This window comes from Salvelinus sp. IW2-2015, unplaced genomic scaffold, assembly GCF_002910315.2.
Source record: "Salvelinus sp. IW2-2015 unplaced genomic scaffold, ASM291031v2 Un_scaffold16326, whole genome shotgun sequence".
Classification (NCBI taxonomy): domain Eukaryota; kingdom Metazoa; phylum Chordata; class Actinopteri; order Salmoniformes; family Salmonidae; genus Salvelinus; species Salvelinus sp. IW2-2015.
Window position 1 is genome coordinate 1,612,350 of NW_019957535.1, and position 19,361 is coordinate 1,631,710.

At 41.2% G+C, this 19,361-nt stretch overlaps 1 protein-coding gene across 1 annotated transcript in view; it reads right to left on the reverse strand.

The window, feature by feature from the left end:
• The window catches only part of LOC112080438 (MAM domain-containing glycosylphosphatidylinositol anchor protein 1-like), a 333,781-nt gene that overhangs the window by 85,510 nt on the left and 228,910 nt on the right, over positions 1 to 19,361 (reverse strand). Inside the window, exon 7 of the mRNA XM_070442591.1 lies at positions 3,537 to 3,806. Within this exon, the coding sequence (XP_070298692.1) occupies positions 3,537 to 3,806 (270 nt within the window). The remainder of the gene's footprint in view (positions 1 to 3,536; positions 3,807 to 19,361) is intronic.

Genomic DNA, 19,361 nt, shown 5'->3' on the forward strand with positions numbered 1-19,361 from the left:
CTGCATGTTATACAGGATATCACATGCATTAATATTCACCCAGACACATTTCATCTCCTTCTAGGTATTGTTCCTGTGCATACACTCCACTCCTATCCACTTAAACTGATACACATTTMTTTGCTTCGGCTAAAAGATCATCTGGAAAAATGAACATGCATCCTCAAAAGAAATGTAGTTTACGAAAGTTCAATCAGTAAGGCTGGTCTGATTTGATTTGGATCTCTTTTAGTTGTCATTTGGACTAATCTTCCAAGAGTCCTTAAACATGAAATACAATTTATACATTTTCACATATAACACACTGTTACAAACAGACATAATACACTGACATATTGACCAGATAAATAGTGGTCTGAATGGATCGTCACTTTTCATTCATCAAGTAAACTCGTATAATTCAAATCAAATCAAATTTAAATTGTATTTGTCACATGTGCCAATTACAACAGGTGTAGACCTTACAGTGAAATGCTTACTTACAAGCCCTTAACCAACAATGCAGTTTTAAGAAAATCCCTAAAAAAGTAAAAGATAAGAATAACAAATAATTAAAGAGCAGCAGTAAATAACAATAGCGGGGCTATATACAGTCGTGGCCAAAAGTTTTGAGAATGGCACAAATATTAATTTTTCACAAAGTCTGCTGCCGCAGTTTGTATGATGGCAATTTGCATATACTCCAGAATGTTATGAACAGTGATCAGATGAATTGCAATTAATTGCAAAGTCCCTCTTTGCCATGCAAATGAACTGAATCCCCCAAAAACATTTCCACTGCATTTCAGCCCTGCCACAAAAGGACCAGCTGATATCATGTCAGTGTTCTCTCGTTAACACAGGTGTGAGGGTTGACGAGGACAAGGCTGGAGATCACTCTGTCATGCTGATTGAGTTTGAATAACAGACTGGAAGCTTCAAAAGGAGGGTGGTGCTTGGAATCATTGTTCTTCCTCTGTCAATCATGGTTACCTGCAAGGAAACACGTGCCGTCATCATTGCTTTGCACAAAAAGGGCTTCACAGGCAAGCATATTGCTGCCAGTAAGATTGCACCTAAATCAACCATTTATCGGATCATCAAGAACTTCAAGGAGAGCGGTTCAATTGTTGTGAAGAAGGTTTCTGTGCCTCCAAGAAAGTACAGCAAGAGCCAGAATCATCTCCTAAAGTTGATTCAGCTGCTGGATCGGGGCACCACCAGTACAGAGCTTGCTCAGGAATGGCGCAGGCAGGTGTGAGTGCATCTGCACGCACAGTGAGGCGAAGATTTTGGAGGATGGCCCGGTGTCAAGAAGGACAGCAAAGAAGCCACTTCTCTCCAGGAAAAACATCAGGGCAGACTGATATTCTGCAAAAAGTACAGGGATTGGACTGCTGAGGACTGGGGTAAAGTCATTTTCTCTGATGAATCCCTTTTCCGATTGTTTGGGGCATCCGGAAAAAAGCTTGTCCGGAGAAGACAAGGTGAGCGCTACCATCCAGTCCTGTGTCATGCCAACAGCAAAGCATCCTGAGACCATTCATGTGTGGGGTTGCTTCTCAGCCAAGGGGGTGGGCTCACTCACAATTTTGCCTTAGAACACAGCCATGAATAAAGAATGTTACCAACACATCCTCCGAGAGCAACTTCTCCCAACCATACAGGAACAGTTTGGTGACGAACAATGCCTTTTCCAGCATGATGGAGCACCTTTCCATAAGGCAAAAGTGATAACTAAGTGGCTCGGGGAACAAATACTATACTTCAGTATTCCATAGTAATTATACTTCAGTATTCCATAGTAACATCTGACAAAAATATCTAAAGACACTGAAGCAGCAAACTTTGTGGAAATTAATATTTGTGTCATTCTCAAAACTTTTGGCCACGACTATACAGGGGGTACCGGTACAGAGTCAATGTCAATGTGCGGAGGCACCGGTGTCGAGGTAATTGAGGTAATATATATATATGTAGGTAGAGTTATTCACATCGCTTCCTATCTCACTCATCAGCATAGCAGGTATATATATGGTAGTGGTTATAATGATGCCTCATCAGCATAGCGGATATGTATAGGGTAGTATTTGTAATGTTACCTCATCAGCATAGTAGATATTTATAGGGTCGTGTCATAATGGTACCTCTTCAGCTTAGTGTCACCTCTCTCCTTTACTATAAGCAAGCGTGTGGAATGTCATTCACCTATTAAATTTGGCCTATGAGCGTGGTACACGAAGGCAATTCCACCATGATTAATGATTAACCTATGGGCTCACTCATGCAAAAATCCCTTTCCTTTCTTTCAACCAATGGGCATGAAGCTCGTGGAGTATTTATACGTTAACTCAAACCTTGTGTCGCCCACTTACTGTTTCGCAACAAGTCTTCCAACGACCTTCCACCTCCCCACCACCAACTGAAAGCCAGTCATCGGATCCCCATTTTCCCAGTACAGTTAAGTGTGTACTAGACTGAAATGTGGTTAGGTTTATACGGGGAACTTGCTGACATGGAGAGAATGACATCAATCTTGCGACAAAGACAGCATAGGTAAGAAGATGTCTGGTCAGAGTTCCTGACATTGTGCTGGTTTAATTGAGTCATTTCTGGATTTTTGTTATTTTTTTTCTCTGATGTGGCTTCACCCATATTGTATTCGTATTCAGACTCTTTGTTCTATACAGGGAAAATGTACTCTTAACATATGAATCTCACTGGAGCGTTGTGCTGTACATGCTCTTTATGTGCTCTTGAATAAAAACATACAACATCTGGACTCTTCACTGGCCACTCTTTTATGTGTGTTTGGGGTTGTTGTCATGCTGGAAGACCCACACGGCTTTTGGACTCAAGATGGTGGTGGATCTTTGATGTTATGGGCCTATTTTGCTTCCACTGGTCCTGGGGCACTTAAGGTCAATGGCACACTGAACTTTATCCATTGCAAGGACATTTTAGCCAAAAACTTCGCCGCAAGTGGATCTTTCAGCAAGACAATAACCCCAAGCACACACAAGATCCACAAAGAAATGGATAGTTGACCACAAAATCTAAATTTTGCAATGGCCATATAAGATTTTTGAACCCCATTGAAAACCTCTGCTTTGAATTGAAGAGGGCAGTCTAAGGATATCAAGGATCTGCCAAGATTCTGTATGGAGGAAGGGTTTTTAGAAAAAGGCTCAGTGCCATTATCCTCGCAAGGTGAGGTATTGAATGGTATTGAAAACAGAGGTGCCAATCATTTTGACCCCTTTCTTTTTGAGAAAAAAACACTACTTGTTAAACAAAATCTCTTTCTTTGAGCAATTGTATTAGTATAAAATAATATAATTTCCCCATTATCTTAGCACACAATAATATACTGTAGCTCAGTTTGTGTTATTTTTTTGTATTGTCTTTTTTGATCAACTTTATCAAGGGTGCCAATAATTTCAGATCCGACTGTATATCACTGCAAACAGTCAAACACACACACACACTACTGTATATCAGTGCAAATTCAAACCCTCTAGACATGCCCAAACGGTCAAACATAAACACACACTGACTTCGGACGAGGAGGTTGACGTTCCTCTTGGCCGGGTTCCCCACATTGTTGACTGCAGTGCAGTTGTAGAAGCCTGAGTCGGCGGGCGTCACCGAGCGCAACTCCAGAGTCCCGTCTCTTACCAACGAGTTTCTCGGCAACGGGTTCAGGTAGCGCGACCAGGTGACGGTGGGTTTAGGCAATCCGGCGGTCACCTCGCATGACAGGGTCACGTCCTTCCCGGGGTCTACCACCAAGGATTCGTTGACAGAAAGCCGTAGAGCAGGGGGAGCTGAGGRAAGAGGAGGGGGAGAAGARTGGCGAAGGTGTGAGTTTGTCATTTTTTAAATATGTATTCATGGAATTTTCTACATTGTTGTTAGAGAGAGCAGGGGTAACTCAGGAAGAGTGGGAGTGGAGACAATGAAGAATCACAGATCCATGCACGCATTCCATACGCATGCTCACACACACACACACACACACACACACACACACACACACACACACACACATCTGCCTTCCGGACAGGTTGTACTGTAAACCCAGAGCTGTGTAGACATTAAATGTAGATTATATCTTTAGCTGTGTCTGTCTTCAACCACATTCATTAAAGACTCCATTACAAGCATCCCTCTCTTGGAGTCCCCAAACAACTAGACACTGACAAAGTGCACCAAACAAGTAATCTACAGCAGATTCAAAATACTCTTCACTAATAAGATATGAGCTAAATTAATATCATTTTTTAAGAGTAAGATTATAGCAGTGCACTCACTGTATCATTTGATAACTAAATAGCAACATGTGGTATTTGAAAGGGTTAAAAAGATACAGTTGACCTGTTGCATACATCTGTGTTGATTTGTAATGCAAGCTCTATTAAATGTTCCCTTTACCTCTCATTTCTGTTGATCCAGAGACAGATGGAAAGAATGTGGGCATCACACTCACTCCCTTAAACAGACATTATTCATTTTGAAAAGATGCATGTCCATTTGGTCTTGATACCTATGCACCCCATACAGCATTAGTCGGAAATACTTTACATTAAGTTGCTCATAACTTTGTAGTAAAACTAGTAATAACATATTAACATTTGTTACATAGTACTTGAATAGCTGCATGTATTGCAAATTAATTCCATGGCAGGCATTGTGACCGCCATCAAGTCATAAGCCACCAAAACAATTAAAAAGTCAAGATTTTCTMATTTCAGAACTGTCCTTTATGGAACAACTGTAGAACGACCTTAAATACAGTATGCAGAGAACATAGAGAGGGCAAAAAACACCAGAACGCCTGTCAGAGATCGATAGCAGCTCAACACATTGGAAATACAGAAGGCAATGCCRGGAAGAGTGAAACAAAACACTCAAGAGCAGACAAAGGAGGAAAAAAAGACAGGGTCGTGTCTGGGAGGAGAAAAAGGGCAACTCCAAAGGGACATTAATCGTCGAAGATGCAGTTCAACATGGAATTTTGTGCCCTGACTGTGCCCCGGGCCMCTGTGCTGTTGGAGAGCAGATGCTGGAAGAGTGTGGGACTGCTGTACCACATACAATGTGTGGCCCTTCCCGAGATGAGGAGCTGTGATATTTACAAAGACTTACAAACACTTGGGTGCCAGTTAGGTAATGCAATATTCATAGCAACTTCCAGGCAACTAACTGCTATTAAGTTACTGTGAAATGTGATGAAAGGTGCTCAACCTTTGCAACWTAACAGAACACACTTTATTTGGATAGTCCGGATAGCAACTGCTTGCTAAAGTTACAGTTAGAATAAGGGTTAGGGCTGGTAAATGTTACTGATAGTCTGTAGAGCATCTACAGATGGATTATCCAAATAAAGTKTTTCCCATAACCATAACCACTGGTACACTTCCAATGACCATTGGCACAAATACAAAAAATCTGGAACTTGTTGCTTACCGTGCTTTCAATGCAACCAGTAGCCTGTAGTGTACGGTAAAACTTTTTAAACCATCACAGCAGTAAAGAACCCTTAATGATATGCAAAAAAAAAAATTGTTAGACATATCACCCTCACCMCTGACAAAGAACCGCTCAATAACCTTGTTTTTGTGTGGCTGTACAACCATTCTGTTCTTTCGCTCTTCACCATGTTTTCCTTTATACCATGAAATGTTACACTGTTAAAAAGTTCATGTAATTTTACAGTACACTACAGGCTACTGCTTGCAGTGAAAGAACAGTAAACAACAATTATTACAGAATTTTGTGTATTTGTGCCAACAGTCAGTGGAAGTGTTGTACCAGTTCAAGTGGCTGATGGTTATGTTGATCAAAGGTTTATCACCACTTTTAATACTGTCAGTTCTGCCATCTTTGCAAAAGCATGTGACAATAAAGAGCTGCACTGTTGAGTTTATTATGCATTTCACAGTAACCTAATGGCAGTTAGTTGCTTGGATATTGTTGTGAATATTGGGTTAGCTCCACTGTAAGAAAATCCCTTAACTGTCACAGTAAATGATTATATAATCAACAGTTATGTACTGTATAAACAGAATCCATTAGATTACAGTAATTTACTTAGCGTTGTGGGAAAAAAAATGTAACACTACCAAGTAAAACACAGTAGCAGTTCACTTACTATWTTTGTGAATATTCAAGCTAGAATGCCACACAAAAAGCACATGGGCAACACAATCAAAGCACATCCTCTGAAGCATGAGAGATTAAGAATTTTAGAAGAATTTAATATTATATTCTAGTTAATCTGTACCTGTTTTGATATTTTATATGCATTGCTTTGTTTGTGGCCATGCTGTTTTMAATTATAGAAATAAATATACAATCAGRGAGGTACAGTTGAAGTCGGAAGTTTACATACATCTTAGCCAAATACTACATTTAAACTCAGTTTTTCACAATTCCTGACATTTAATCCGAGTAAATATTCCCAGTTTTAGGTCAGTTAGGATCACCACATTATTTTAAGAATGTGAAATGTCAGAATAATAGTAGAGAGAATGATTTATTTCAGCTTTCATTTCTTTCATCACACTCCCAGTGGGTCAGAAGTTTACATACACTCAATTAGTATTTGGTAGCATTGCCTTTMAATTGTTTAACTTGGGTAAAATGTCTCGGGTAGCCTACCACAAGCTTCCCACAATAAGTTGGCTGAATTTTGGCCCATTCCTCTTGACAGATTGATGTAACTGAGTCAGGTTTGTTGGCCTCCTTGCTCGCACAGGCTTTTTCAGTTCTGTTCACAAATGTTCTATAGGATTGAGGTCAGGGCTTTGTGATGGCCACTCCAATACCTTGACTTTGTTGTCCTTACAGTCCACACACACAATCATACAAGAGCCAATACAAGAGCATAATCTAGTCGACGAGAGGCATGGAACAAGGAAGGGTGGTTAGAGGAAGCAACACATGGATAAATGAAGGAGGAGAGCTATAAATGATAGCGAGAGGAGGAGAAGAAAAACAGCAACTGTAGTAGAGAGAGAAATGGGAGAGATGGAGAATTTCCAGAGAGAGAGAGAGACATAGATAGATGGTTGTTAGGGAATACCGAGCTGAGGAAGAGAGAAATAAGTGTGTAAAAAAGATGAGAAAGAGGTGGGTGTTTTCTGTCCGTTATGCATGTGGCACATATAAAGTAGTTTACTATATGAATAAGCGGTAACCGCTTTATCTTACAGTAGTTACCTAAAGGTGCAAACAGTTCATTCTGATTCCCATGTAAAATACATTTGAAAATATCACCCATAAACATCTTTTGGGAATAGAAAATGCTCACATTTTTGACAAATGTAACTCTCCATGGCTAACTACCAGGAAGTTTGAAAAGACAGCGCTGAGTGGGCTGGGAGCTTATATTCATGAACTCACCTTGACGTCGGCATCTCTGATACGCAACTCAAGAAACTTAGAATGCAGTGAGCAGTAGCATCAACATAAATCTCACAACAAATGTGGTGATACACAAAGCAATTTAACACATTGAATTTGCATCACCGATTTTTTTTTACATCTCCCGTATTTGGCATGTCTTGGATGCGGTTCAGCAGCAGCACTGACCCCGCCTTTTGTCCCATGCAGGACTGAAGACCTAGCTAGCCAGCAAACTAGCTAACACCAGACACAGATGAAAGGGACCGCATATACAGTAAGTATATTTGCCATAGATTAATAGTGCTAAACTTGCAATATTTGCTGACACACTACAGTCAAATTTTGGCACAGCAGAGTAGCTAGTCGTAGCTATATATAACCACGCCCCTTGGCAACAACGCCTTCTCCGATTTCAGTTACAATGCCGTTGTTTTTTAATTTAGGTAAGAGATATCTATGTTACCATTTGGTGTATAAAATGAGAGTTTGAGTGATGCTACCCGATCCCCTTAATAATCCCGCCTCCTGAATCTAAGTATTTGACGTGGGGGAGCGGTCCAGTAACTTTATGATCAAACTTTATCAATGTAGAAGCAACATTTTTCAACTTTGGCTCACATTACTTTGATCTGCGTTTCATCCCATATCATCCAATTTCATGATTTCGACTGTTAGTGGCCTTTAACTTTACCTTCATTTTATTACTGAAATAAGTATAGGTAGAAGAGCCTACAATTATTACCAGATAAACAATAGTTGGAATTCCATTGTTCTGAAAACAGCCCCCCCCCCCCCCCCCCCACTAAGTCTCCAAGACTCATCAATTAAATTATGTCTACAGCGTCACCCCTCATGCACTGTTGGTGCCTGACACTACCAATTAGCTACCATATCCTAACCACGTTGTACATGTGCTGTGTGTAGCTATAGTATATGTGCTGTTACACAGTCTTCAACAGAACTGATCATATGAACTCTTAACTATGAGTCCAGATACCTTCCAGAAGTATATCTGACAGGTTGTGAAAACATTTTGTAATCACACACACCCATGACAACCGAAAAAGCCATGTCAAATGAGGTGTCACTATAGCCACTGCACACAGCAACAGATGAAAGTGATTAATGCACACACAAACCGAAATCACAATCAACATCATATAAACCAATTTATCATCGGCAGCAACTCAATACTGGCTGTCTCAATTAGCAAAGACTTCATTGAATGCTGCGATGCGCGGGTGAGCACGGAGGTCTGGTCGTTTCTTGTATAACGTTTGGTCTCTTCCTCAATGTAACCTGAAGAAAACTGGCGTCTATTCCCTTTAATAAGTGCACTACTTTTGACCCGATAGGGGGAAAAGGGTGCTATTTGGGATGCAACACTGATGTCTCACTGTTTGGCTTTGAGCTGTCAGATATTGTACAGTGTTGTAGCATGTGTAAAAGGGTGATTTTATATACTTTGCATAACATACAGTAAACAAGCTTGGCTAAGTATGGCACTCAATGTTTAACAGGCGTTGGGTGGAGGTTAAACGTACTCTCCCAAGGGGAACCTAAAGTCAAAAATGGCTCTGATGTGAACACACTGTCTATACTCCAATGTCCCTCTGTACTACGCGACCTTTTTTTGTTTAAAATCTGATGTATAGTGCCTCGTTACTTTAGCAAACTATGTCTCTCTCACCAACACATATGAGTTTTTTACACCACTTGTTCTGCTCTAAGCATCCTCTCTCTCTCTCTCGCACACAGACACACACGCATCTACACAAACACACTCACTAAATGCTGGGTTAAAAATCAACCCAATTTGTGGTTCTTCGGTACCCCATCGCTGGGTTAATTATTGGACTAGATCACACACCTGGGTTTGTTTGACTTAGTACAGTGGGGTCTGCGAATAACCCAACATTCGCTACATCTGTAAAATCAAATCCTCGTTGTTTTTACAGTAACTTAACTTGCAGCTGGTAAGTAATACTGTTAATAAAAAGCACATACTGGTTACTGTAAATTCACAATTGAAACTTTCCAGTTGTGGATTTTTGGTCTATAACCAAAGTTTATTTTGGATGCTATAGTAACATATGTTGACTTAACAGTAATCTTGGCGAGCTAAGGTAATCGTTACCCGTTAAGTTAACAATATATTTTGAATTGTGAGATTACACAGAAACATGGTTCATTTAAGAGGCTCATGCAGCTAATTCTGTTTTTTCTCGCATCAATAAATCATTTCTGGGTACAACAATTAGTAAATTTACATGTGATTTTTTAAAAAGTTTAACACAATGGTCAAAAAACATATTGTAAAAATGCTTCGTTTCAAGAGAGCACTATTTCCAAAAAAGAATTTTGCTTAGGGACTGTACAGAGGTCTGAAGTAGGGAGGGAACACTGAAAGCTAGCTGTTAATTGCCGGGAGTTTGGAACTCTCTTTCATGATTGAGCCATTGGCCTTGAATGTCACTAGGTAGGCCAAACGTCGTATCCCAACAAACAAGCTGAAATTTCAGGTGGTTCCTTTCAAAAAACAGGTCGTTACACTAAAACGGCATATCAAATGAATTTTCTCGATGTATATTTTCCGATCCTAGCATAGGTGATGAATGCCCTGTATATGTAAACCCAGGCAGAAACAAGTCATCGTATCACCTGTGATAACTATACCCGAAAGAAAGCAAGAAAACTTTTTTCTGCTATGACGGGATATCGTTATTCTCCGCTTTTAAATCTAACTCTGCGGCTGCATGCTTGTAACAATCCTGAAGCCTCGCCCATACTAAACTACACCTCCAAGTCTTGCCTGATCTACGACCGCTGGGTCAGTATTTCAACAAAACCACACCAATAACCACTAGATCAACAACCAACACTGTTCCTTTTAATAGAAACCACAACCCACTAAGTGACCCAATGCCTACACCCACAAGTTGGGTCAACCATAAATCAAACCCCAGCATTTTTTTGATGTGGCCCAATGCCGCTTAACCGCAGGACCTGCGACTAACCCGACACCAAGAGGGACACCACAACGCCTTTGGCATACCATCCATGCCTTGACGCCCGACTGACGCCCACTCTAAGTGGTTCTAGTAGTAGTCTGTCTTGTCTTGGGTGTAGTGTTCTCCGCGCGTCTTATCAGCCACAGCAGCAACTAGGACTGGAGGCACTATGTCTAATGACTTCTTTTATTATTAGTCAGCTCACTATAGGGGCCCAGACAGAATGGTGCTTAATGGCCCCAGAACATTAAAGGGGGTGGTGGTGGAGGCGGTGGATGGGAGGACTTCTTTACGATATAAAAAAAGAGATTTAAAAAAGATTTGATAAATATTGAATTTGGCCTTTACTGCTAAAGCCAGCGACACATTGAATAACACATTCTTTAAATGTGACCACACCTTGATTCGGCTCTGATAGTATGACAAACTTTGAAATTGTGTTTTTTTACATTGGAGTAAAGTAGCCAGAGACAAGAGCTAGAAAATGGTCTATCATAACACCTGCACTTTCGTAGACCCTCACTATTTGAGCGAGAAAGGCCCTTGAATTCGCTTTCTAGGCTAAGACCTACTGGGAGAGCTCTTTTCCTTGCTCTAAACCAACATTCAAGCGATTGGTTCAACCCCCTCTTAAGCCTCCCACCCATCTCTTTAACCATTCACATGTCGAGGAGTTACATCGTGGACTAAACGAGATTAGTAGTGCATTATAAAGGACCTAAACTCTAGAAGTGGTACGAAGTTCAGTATCCACACTCAGGAAAAGAATTACCAGTAATATAAATATTTTATAAAAGTATTAGATGACATCTTACCCAGACATTAGCTCGTTCTAAATTGAATGTCTCAAATGTGAAAAGAATGCGTATATAACCCCCACCATCCTTTGCTAATGGATGAGTCTCTACAGAAGTGAAACGGTGCACTAGTGAAATGTTTACTTGCATCAGTAGCAAAAGCAAATATGACGTAGTGTCCAAATAAATCAATTAAAATATACGAAGTTATGTACCAAAGAACTTAATATCAAAGTAACGAGATATCACGTGACTAACTCGACGTAAGTATTATGCATACAATCAGGCGAAGCTAGAACGTGGTCGAGTAGCATGGAGATACAAACAAAAAAATTGTAGACGAAGGAGCAACATGTCTGTTAGGAAGAGTCATTTTGAATAGAGGTTCACTGGCCAGGATAGCCTGCTGAGATGATTCTGGGAATTCGCGCCCCAGTGAGGATACTGGTTCATTTGCGAACACGTGCAGAACATGGGGAAATTATATTTTAGAGACTGTTTCATGTCCTGCCCTTGACCTTTGCGTGACAGGACGCTCATCGGATCACTAGCCGTCTTTGGTGAATAAACTCCTGATATTCTCAAAACAACATACGTTCTGTCTAGCTGATAGTCCAGTCAGGTGGTGCTGGTACATGGCACAGCTCGGTATGGAAAGTGATGTCCAGCGTGGCCTGGCTCTAAGCAGCTGCAACTCTGCGTCGCACCTGACTGAGTTGAACAGCTCTTATGGCGACAACCAACAGCCAGGCATCCAGATTCAGTATCGAAGCTGTAAACAACCAGGAAATAACAAAAAAGTGAGGAAACATTAACAAACCTGCAATAACATCAATGTCACCTCCAGTTTAGACAAGAAGAATAACCTGCATACAATGAAATCAGAAAATGCATTTTCCCTGAAGGTGATGGTATACTTCGTGGAACTGTGTGACCAGTGGCCTGAAGGTACTGAGATCAGCGGTGTTTAGCAACCGGTAAGCCTCTCCCCCAGCACCATACCATTCCTCGCAGTCCAACCAGACTGATGGGCATTAACAAACCACTAGTCGTGGCCAGATTGCAGATCTGAAGACGCTGAAAGCTGTTCCTTCTGGCAACTGCAGCACTAGGTCTGTGAACCTGCGCTTAGTCGTCGCAGATGTGCGGCACGCAAATTTCTTCCCAAGATCTCTTAAGGAAGTGACAGCTCAACGATCACACGTACCACTGGAAGAACTACAGCAAGATAAAATGTGAGATCAATAAAAGCTGTGACCAATGGTTTGGTAGTAAATGAAGTAAATCAAACGTGTTGTTATGGTTACATACCAAGTGTTGTGTTTGATTCTCTTGTAAAGACGTCTACAGCTGCTTTTAGGTTCTGTATGGATGGCAGCCAAAGCTTTTACCCACCAGAATAATATTTGACTGTCTGGTGGACTGGCGTCCTGGATAACACTAGTTGCTACTATCCTCTGCTACAGTTGTTGAGATGAAGTTCACATCACTCCTGCAAGCTCCTTTCTTCCATGTGTAACACTAGTGTCTTGTCTAGGCGGCCAGCTGTCTTTTTAGGGAGTCGTGCGAGCATTTAGCCATTCTCCCTGTAGTAGTGGACAGGAGAGTCAGACATGATTCTACTAGAGTACTGAAAGACAATCCAGATTATAAATGATGATTCCGGCATCTATGATATACAATAATAGATAGCCGTAATCAGTCTCGCACGACCACCTAGCAACACCGTGAAGGGTCTATGATAATACATGCTGCGTAGCGTAGTTCCGTTTATAGATTCGTAAGCAAAAACATAGAACCATAATCTTCTATCCATAGGACGAGTCCCTCAGCAATACACACGGAATTGTCATGAGCTAAGCATGTTTGTCAAATAGGTTTCAATGCTTCAGCTAGTTAGCTAACCGTCTAACGTTAGCGCTATAGACTATGCAAGCAAATGGCAAGTCTCACGATTAACATTACTACACAGATCATACACGTATATGTTAGCTGAGCATAGACAGCCATCTAACGTCGCTGCTAGCTGAATACAGTAAGTTCTTTAACTTGCAATGAAAACAACTATTCTGACAAATATTAGAAACGTACCAAATATCAAATCAGTAAACTAGACTCTTAGGCTAAACGTTACACAGTTATTATGACGTGGATAAAGGGTTTACGGCAGCCTGCAACCCCATTTCATTATTATAAGACGTTCCGCTGTGTTCCTTCCGTTTTGGCATGTACAGCCTTAGCCTATGGCTCCGTAATGGTCAAAGTCATTCTTGGTTCACACAGTCATGTGCCAATTCATTAAATCAGATCGATTCTCCTCTCCGTCGTACGGATGCCCCATGGTTTGCTAGTCTAGACTTTTTAATCAGTTGTAATCCGGCACCCTGGTGTTTTATACAACCAGCCTTCTGATGTTCTCTTTATCGACTCCTCTGCATATTGCAAATCCACATGGCCAAGAATTCTATCTATATCTTCTTCATACTTCTGTTATCCTACCAGACATTCCACTTGATTCAAAATCTCAGTCATTCAACTTCTCCGTACAACAACACTGTATGATGCGCCGTAATTCTCTCCCAATCATTCCCCTCCATCGAAGGTTGATGTCTTCTTCAATTAATTAGTTATTGCCAAGCCTAATACCGAGGGACTTTCCTCAATCTTCTGATTCATTTGAGATCTCATGACAATATGTCCCCAGAAGAGTGCGTTCCCTTCCACTTTTTCCCACTGACCGTTGTGGTGCTCGCCTGATGCATCAGGACAGCAATATGTTATGGGCAGCCAAGTGCACACATTTTGCAGCTCTCCAATGGCTAACCTTAATACCTCAATACATATTTCGGCATAAAAAACTGCGAGTAGGAAGGGAATTAGCATACTAATATAAGCAGCTCCAATTTTATAAGACAGAAGATGCACAGGCAGATAGTCAAATCTCTCTACTCAAGTACAGAGCCACTCATTCAATTCTTCAGCCAATCATGCCTAATGCCGTGGAAAGGGTCTCTGACATTTTTCAGTAGCTTAAATAGCCCAACTCGACTCGTAATGTAACAACTTTAATCTTTGCGATTCTCGAGGCGGATACAGTTTGTTATTAATAGCACCAATAAAGCTTCAATTATTCAGAACTACTATCTGCCCAGATAAACCAATTTGGAAGAAAAAAAAATAATTCAGATCAAAACATTCTACGAACTCCTAGCACTGTGAAGTCTGTGACTTGCGGACATCATTGCCTAGTTTCCCTGAAGAACAAGTCACCACAATGGCAATAAAAGACAAGTCAAAAAAATAAATAGAGAAAAAGGGTTTGGAAGTGATTGTGCGCCTACAGTATTGACTGGACCAAGGTATTACAAACCAAGAAGCTAAAAGAAACCAGTACCGATACTTCTCGACACATTCCCCGTACACTTGTGGGCATCAAAACAGAAAAACCACAATTTCTTCGTGACAGAGTTCTCCCTTTTCCATCCGGAGTCGTCAACTAATGGTTGTAGCGGTAGGGATTCATTCGGAACCTGCAGAATTTTTCGTGATTGACAATTTTGGGGTGTTACTGGTCTGAAAACACCGCTCTAGCTCTGCCAACTGTCACCAGAATGCGAGGCGCGACCATTGGCGATGCCCGGTGGACAGACACTGTGCATCTCCTATTTAAACTAGGAGGGATATATGGGAATGTTTGAATTTTATTCTATGTATCGTTTGATTGACCTCTAGGAGGTATAAAACGATATCACCTTAGATTCAAGACTCGTAAAATACTTTAACTGGCAATCTCAATTAGCCAACTCAGAGGCCGATGACTTATTCAAGAACTGACGGAGAAAGGAGTGCTAGACATTCATTGACGGAAGATGGCAGCAACTGAGGTTTGTTTGAGGAAGAGGCAGAACTGCGGTTTTTGTTTGAACTGCTAGTGATCGAGTGAAGTAATAATACAAGAAAGTGAGAATGAGGTGGGTTACAGTCGCAAGAAAAGGGAAAGTATCTAAAAGCTATGTGAAATAGGAAACCCATAGACTCGTTTGGTCGGTCAGGGGTTTGGATGAACGAGGGGATGTGAAATGCTACATGTTCCGTTAAAGTTGGGACTTCGTAATTATTTATTGCATATGGTCATACCTGTATCAGCCAACAAACTGTGGAGAAGTTTAAGAAATTGAATATTGTGAATGCCGCTGAACCATTTTTGGAGTTCTTCGTGATTTTTCACCGAGGCATGGCAGGAAATCCTGTTGGGATGTAGCCTCCATCACAGGACCTGAGCCTGTGTAGGGATGTATTTTGGCGTGGACTTGTGATTGAATGCAGTATGGTTGTATTATTTATTTTATAGTTGACGTGTTTTATTTTGTATGATGTCATGTTACCTTTCCAGATATGTTTTTTTTCATACCACCATCCAGCTTTGGTGGCGGTAATGTACCTTAACATTGGATGTTCACAGCGCCCATTAAACTCATCAAAGAATAAGACCTTTTTTTCAAGATGGTTGCTACCTCATTCCTGTTAGCTCGTTGTGAAGCCTAAACAGAAATAAAAACGGATACTTGATACACACCGAAAGTCGGGACTCACAGATTATGAGGATGTCTTTATTTGTCTGCCTGTGACTCCACCATTATTGATCACCAGCTCCCGAGAGTCAAAGTTTATTTTACATCAACATTTCACCAGAACAGCAAACATCTTACAAGTAAGCTTCATTTGATTCTGTGGTTTGACGCTAACTACCTACATGGGGTATGAACTTATCTCTTAAGGTTGGTAGGACAAATCTGGCCTATGGAATGTTATTGAGGATGTAATGACTTAATGGCAGATAGAGTCACAGAGTGACTATATCTTTGCCACAGACAATTATGAATTTTCCTGCTTACGTGCCATGAAGGATCATTACACAGGGATTGGCTACTTGCACTTTATCACCGGTCTTTGTGCCAATGAGATAAGCTTTCCAGGGATTATGCAGTTGACCTGGGGGGGACAAAGAAGGCCTAGAATTTTAATGCGTAATCGCGAACTATTGCTACTGGCTCCGCACGACCGACGCACCCACCGCGCCCCACCTCCCCGCTACAATAATTGTATAGAATTCATCGCTTATTTTCATCGCTTTTAGAATAAACATGGCTTCTTAAGTGGGGAAAAAGGTAAAAGCTAAGAAATCAAACAAGACCGCAAAAGCTGGCAGCTTGACTAAGTTAAATATGATCCGACATCAGAAGCTTTTTAATATACTGGAGTAGCTTGTGGCACATTTCATCCAACATAATCGTTTTCCGCCAAGACCAAGGTACACGATATGACAAAGGCAGCGAGGGGGCCACAGTTTGATCAAGCATAACAGCCTGCTTTTTGTGAAATGGAAGGAACAGGGAAGCTACCAATGCTCACCCAGCAAGCAATAAGGCATTCAATAACGACCATCGTTCCAGGAGGGTGAAGGTTTCTGGTAAAGTGGTGCATGCCAGCATGGGGGGTGTCATGATCTCTGTGAAGATCTGAAGGATCGGTTACAGTGCGGTCCTTTCTACAGGACCTCTCTCTGCCGCAAGAGGGGGAGGGGTGAGTCTTGGCCATCTTTATGATGTACGTAAATAAGCAAGGCGAACGGAGTATACGTAGGGTCTTACGTATAATGACCATGTATAGGCATAACGTTGAAGCGAGCATAGATTTCTGACATTCTACTTCTTGGTCAGGGAAAGTGCTGCCAAATGACTTCTGTACCACTCAGAGAAAAAATTAGAACGGTTTTAGAAACTAGAGATTGTTTTCTATCCAATATTAATATTAATATGCATATTGTAAGAGCAAAAATTGATTAAGAGGCCGTTTGAAAATTGGCACATATTTTCCAGTTTTTCCAATACGCCACCTGCAGCCATAACAGGTTTTAAGCTCGTCTCTCAATTAAAAAAACGTGTCAATACTTTGAAAACCAGCGCACTTCTGTATGTTGTAAAAGCGTTACATGGTCGCTGCCCATATCATTGCATAATGCAGAAAATACACGAGAGTTCAGGGGCCTTGCTTTAACAAAGTTAACCATTTTCACTGTAGTGAAAAACGTATTTCAAGCTGTCAGGCATTCCCTTGGCAGCAAGAGCCTCTCGGTGGATGCTGCAGTGTACCCAAGTGGTGTCGGGAGCAACTGCTTGCACGCGCGTTACAACTCCACTATGTCTCCCTGTCATGGCTTTTGCTCCATCASTACAGATACCAACACATCTTGACCACCAAAGTCCATTTGACRTCACAAATCTGTCCAGTACTTTCAAAATATCCTCTCCTGTTGTCCTGGTTTCCAGTAGTTTGCAGAAGAGGATGTCTTCCTAATTGACCCCCCATAAACGTAACGGACATATACCAGGAGCTATGCCAGGCCCGCCACATCTGTTGACTCATCCTGCTGTAACACATAGAATTCACTGACTTGTGAATTCACTGACTGCGAAGCAGTAATTGTTTCAAAACATATCCTGCCATGTCACTGATGCGTCTCTGAAACAGTGAAACGAAGCTACTATGGAATATAACGTTGCAGATAAAGTTCGGAATGACACAATTTCATGTGTACAACATCTAAAGACCTGCATCACTATACTGCTAGGCTTTTCCATTTCTAAAAGGACATATTTAGGTGTTTTGTAGTACTTGTTCATGTTTTTTCAAACGCCCCAAAAACAAGTGAAATTGTTAAAAAGTGTCTGGACCCTTCTATGACATGCTATTTACATCAAAAATAGTGATTTGGTTGTAATAAAGCTACATTTTCCTTTAAGATGAAATCGTCAACCCTGCTACGGTCAACCCTGTTACTTTATTTGGCACTTACTAATTTGGTTATTTAACCTCTTGAGATGGGAACACTTGTTTTTTATGAACTTGAAAATGTGCTCTTTATGACAGAATGTTAAAAMTAGGTGAAACCAAGCTACACTTCTTAAAATACACCAGTTATTTGTTATGTTACTGCAAATAATATGGGAATCTAACTGTAATATGAAGCCATGTTGGACTTCAATGAAAACTGTCTGATCCTAAGGCCCAAAAGAAAACCTCTAGCTTGAAGAAAAAAGCAAACACTCCAAAACATTAAGCTAATTGAATAGTGTTCAACTTGTGTCCTAAATGGCACCGTATTACTATAATGCACTACTTTTGACCAGAGCCTCATGGTCCCTTCAAATGTATTGCACTAGACAGGGATTAGGGTGCCATTTGGGACACATATCTGTCTGTCGGGTCCACTAGAGCAGTGGTTCTTAAACCTCTCCTCGGGGACCCCCATTTGTTCCATGTATTTGATCTATTCCAGAGCTAGCACACCTGATTCAACTTGTCAAATAATCATCAAGCCCTTGATGAGATGAATCAAGTGAGCTAGTGTAACCGATGTGAAATGACTAGCTAGTTAGCGGGGTGCGCGCTAATAACGTTTCAATCGGTGACGTCACTCGATCTGAGACCTTGAAGTAGTTGTTCTCCTTGCTCTGCAAAGGCTGCGTCTTTTGTGGAGCGATGGGTAACGATGCTTCGAGGGTGGCTGTTGTTGATGTGTGCAGAGGGTCCCTGGTTCGACCCCAGGTAGGGGCGAGGAGAGGGACGGAAGCAATACTGTTACTCTAGTTCAGGGCTAAAACAAAATTGTGAAACGTCTGGGGTACACGAGGAGAGGTTTGAGAACAGCTGCACAAGAGAAACAGCCGCTTATAAGTCTCAATAATGTGTCTCTTATTCGTCCATCACATAAAAAAATTGATTCACAGGAACAGAAAAGTACAAAAAATAAGAGAAAGAGAGAAGGAAAAACTCTGGGTGAGAAGTTTCGCTTCAATTTCTTGGTGAAGACAAAAAAAGAGAAAGAGGGAGGGAAAACCCCCACAGAGGAAGAGGCCGGGTGGAGAAGTATTGCTTCAATTGCCCACTAGTGCGGGAGGGCAGAAGTGAGATTAGGGTGTTTGTCCCAAAGTAATGGGATTGATGTGTTCCTAGTGGGGTTTACAGCGAGGTAACAAATGGGAAACATTTGTAAAGTCATCTCGCAGCGTTCGCACTCACACAGACACACTCACACAGACAGAGACAGACACAGACACACAGTCACACACACATTCATACAAGAGCAATACAAGAGCAAATC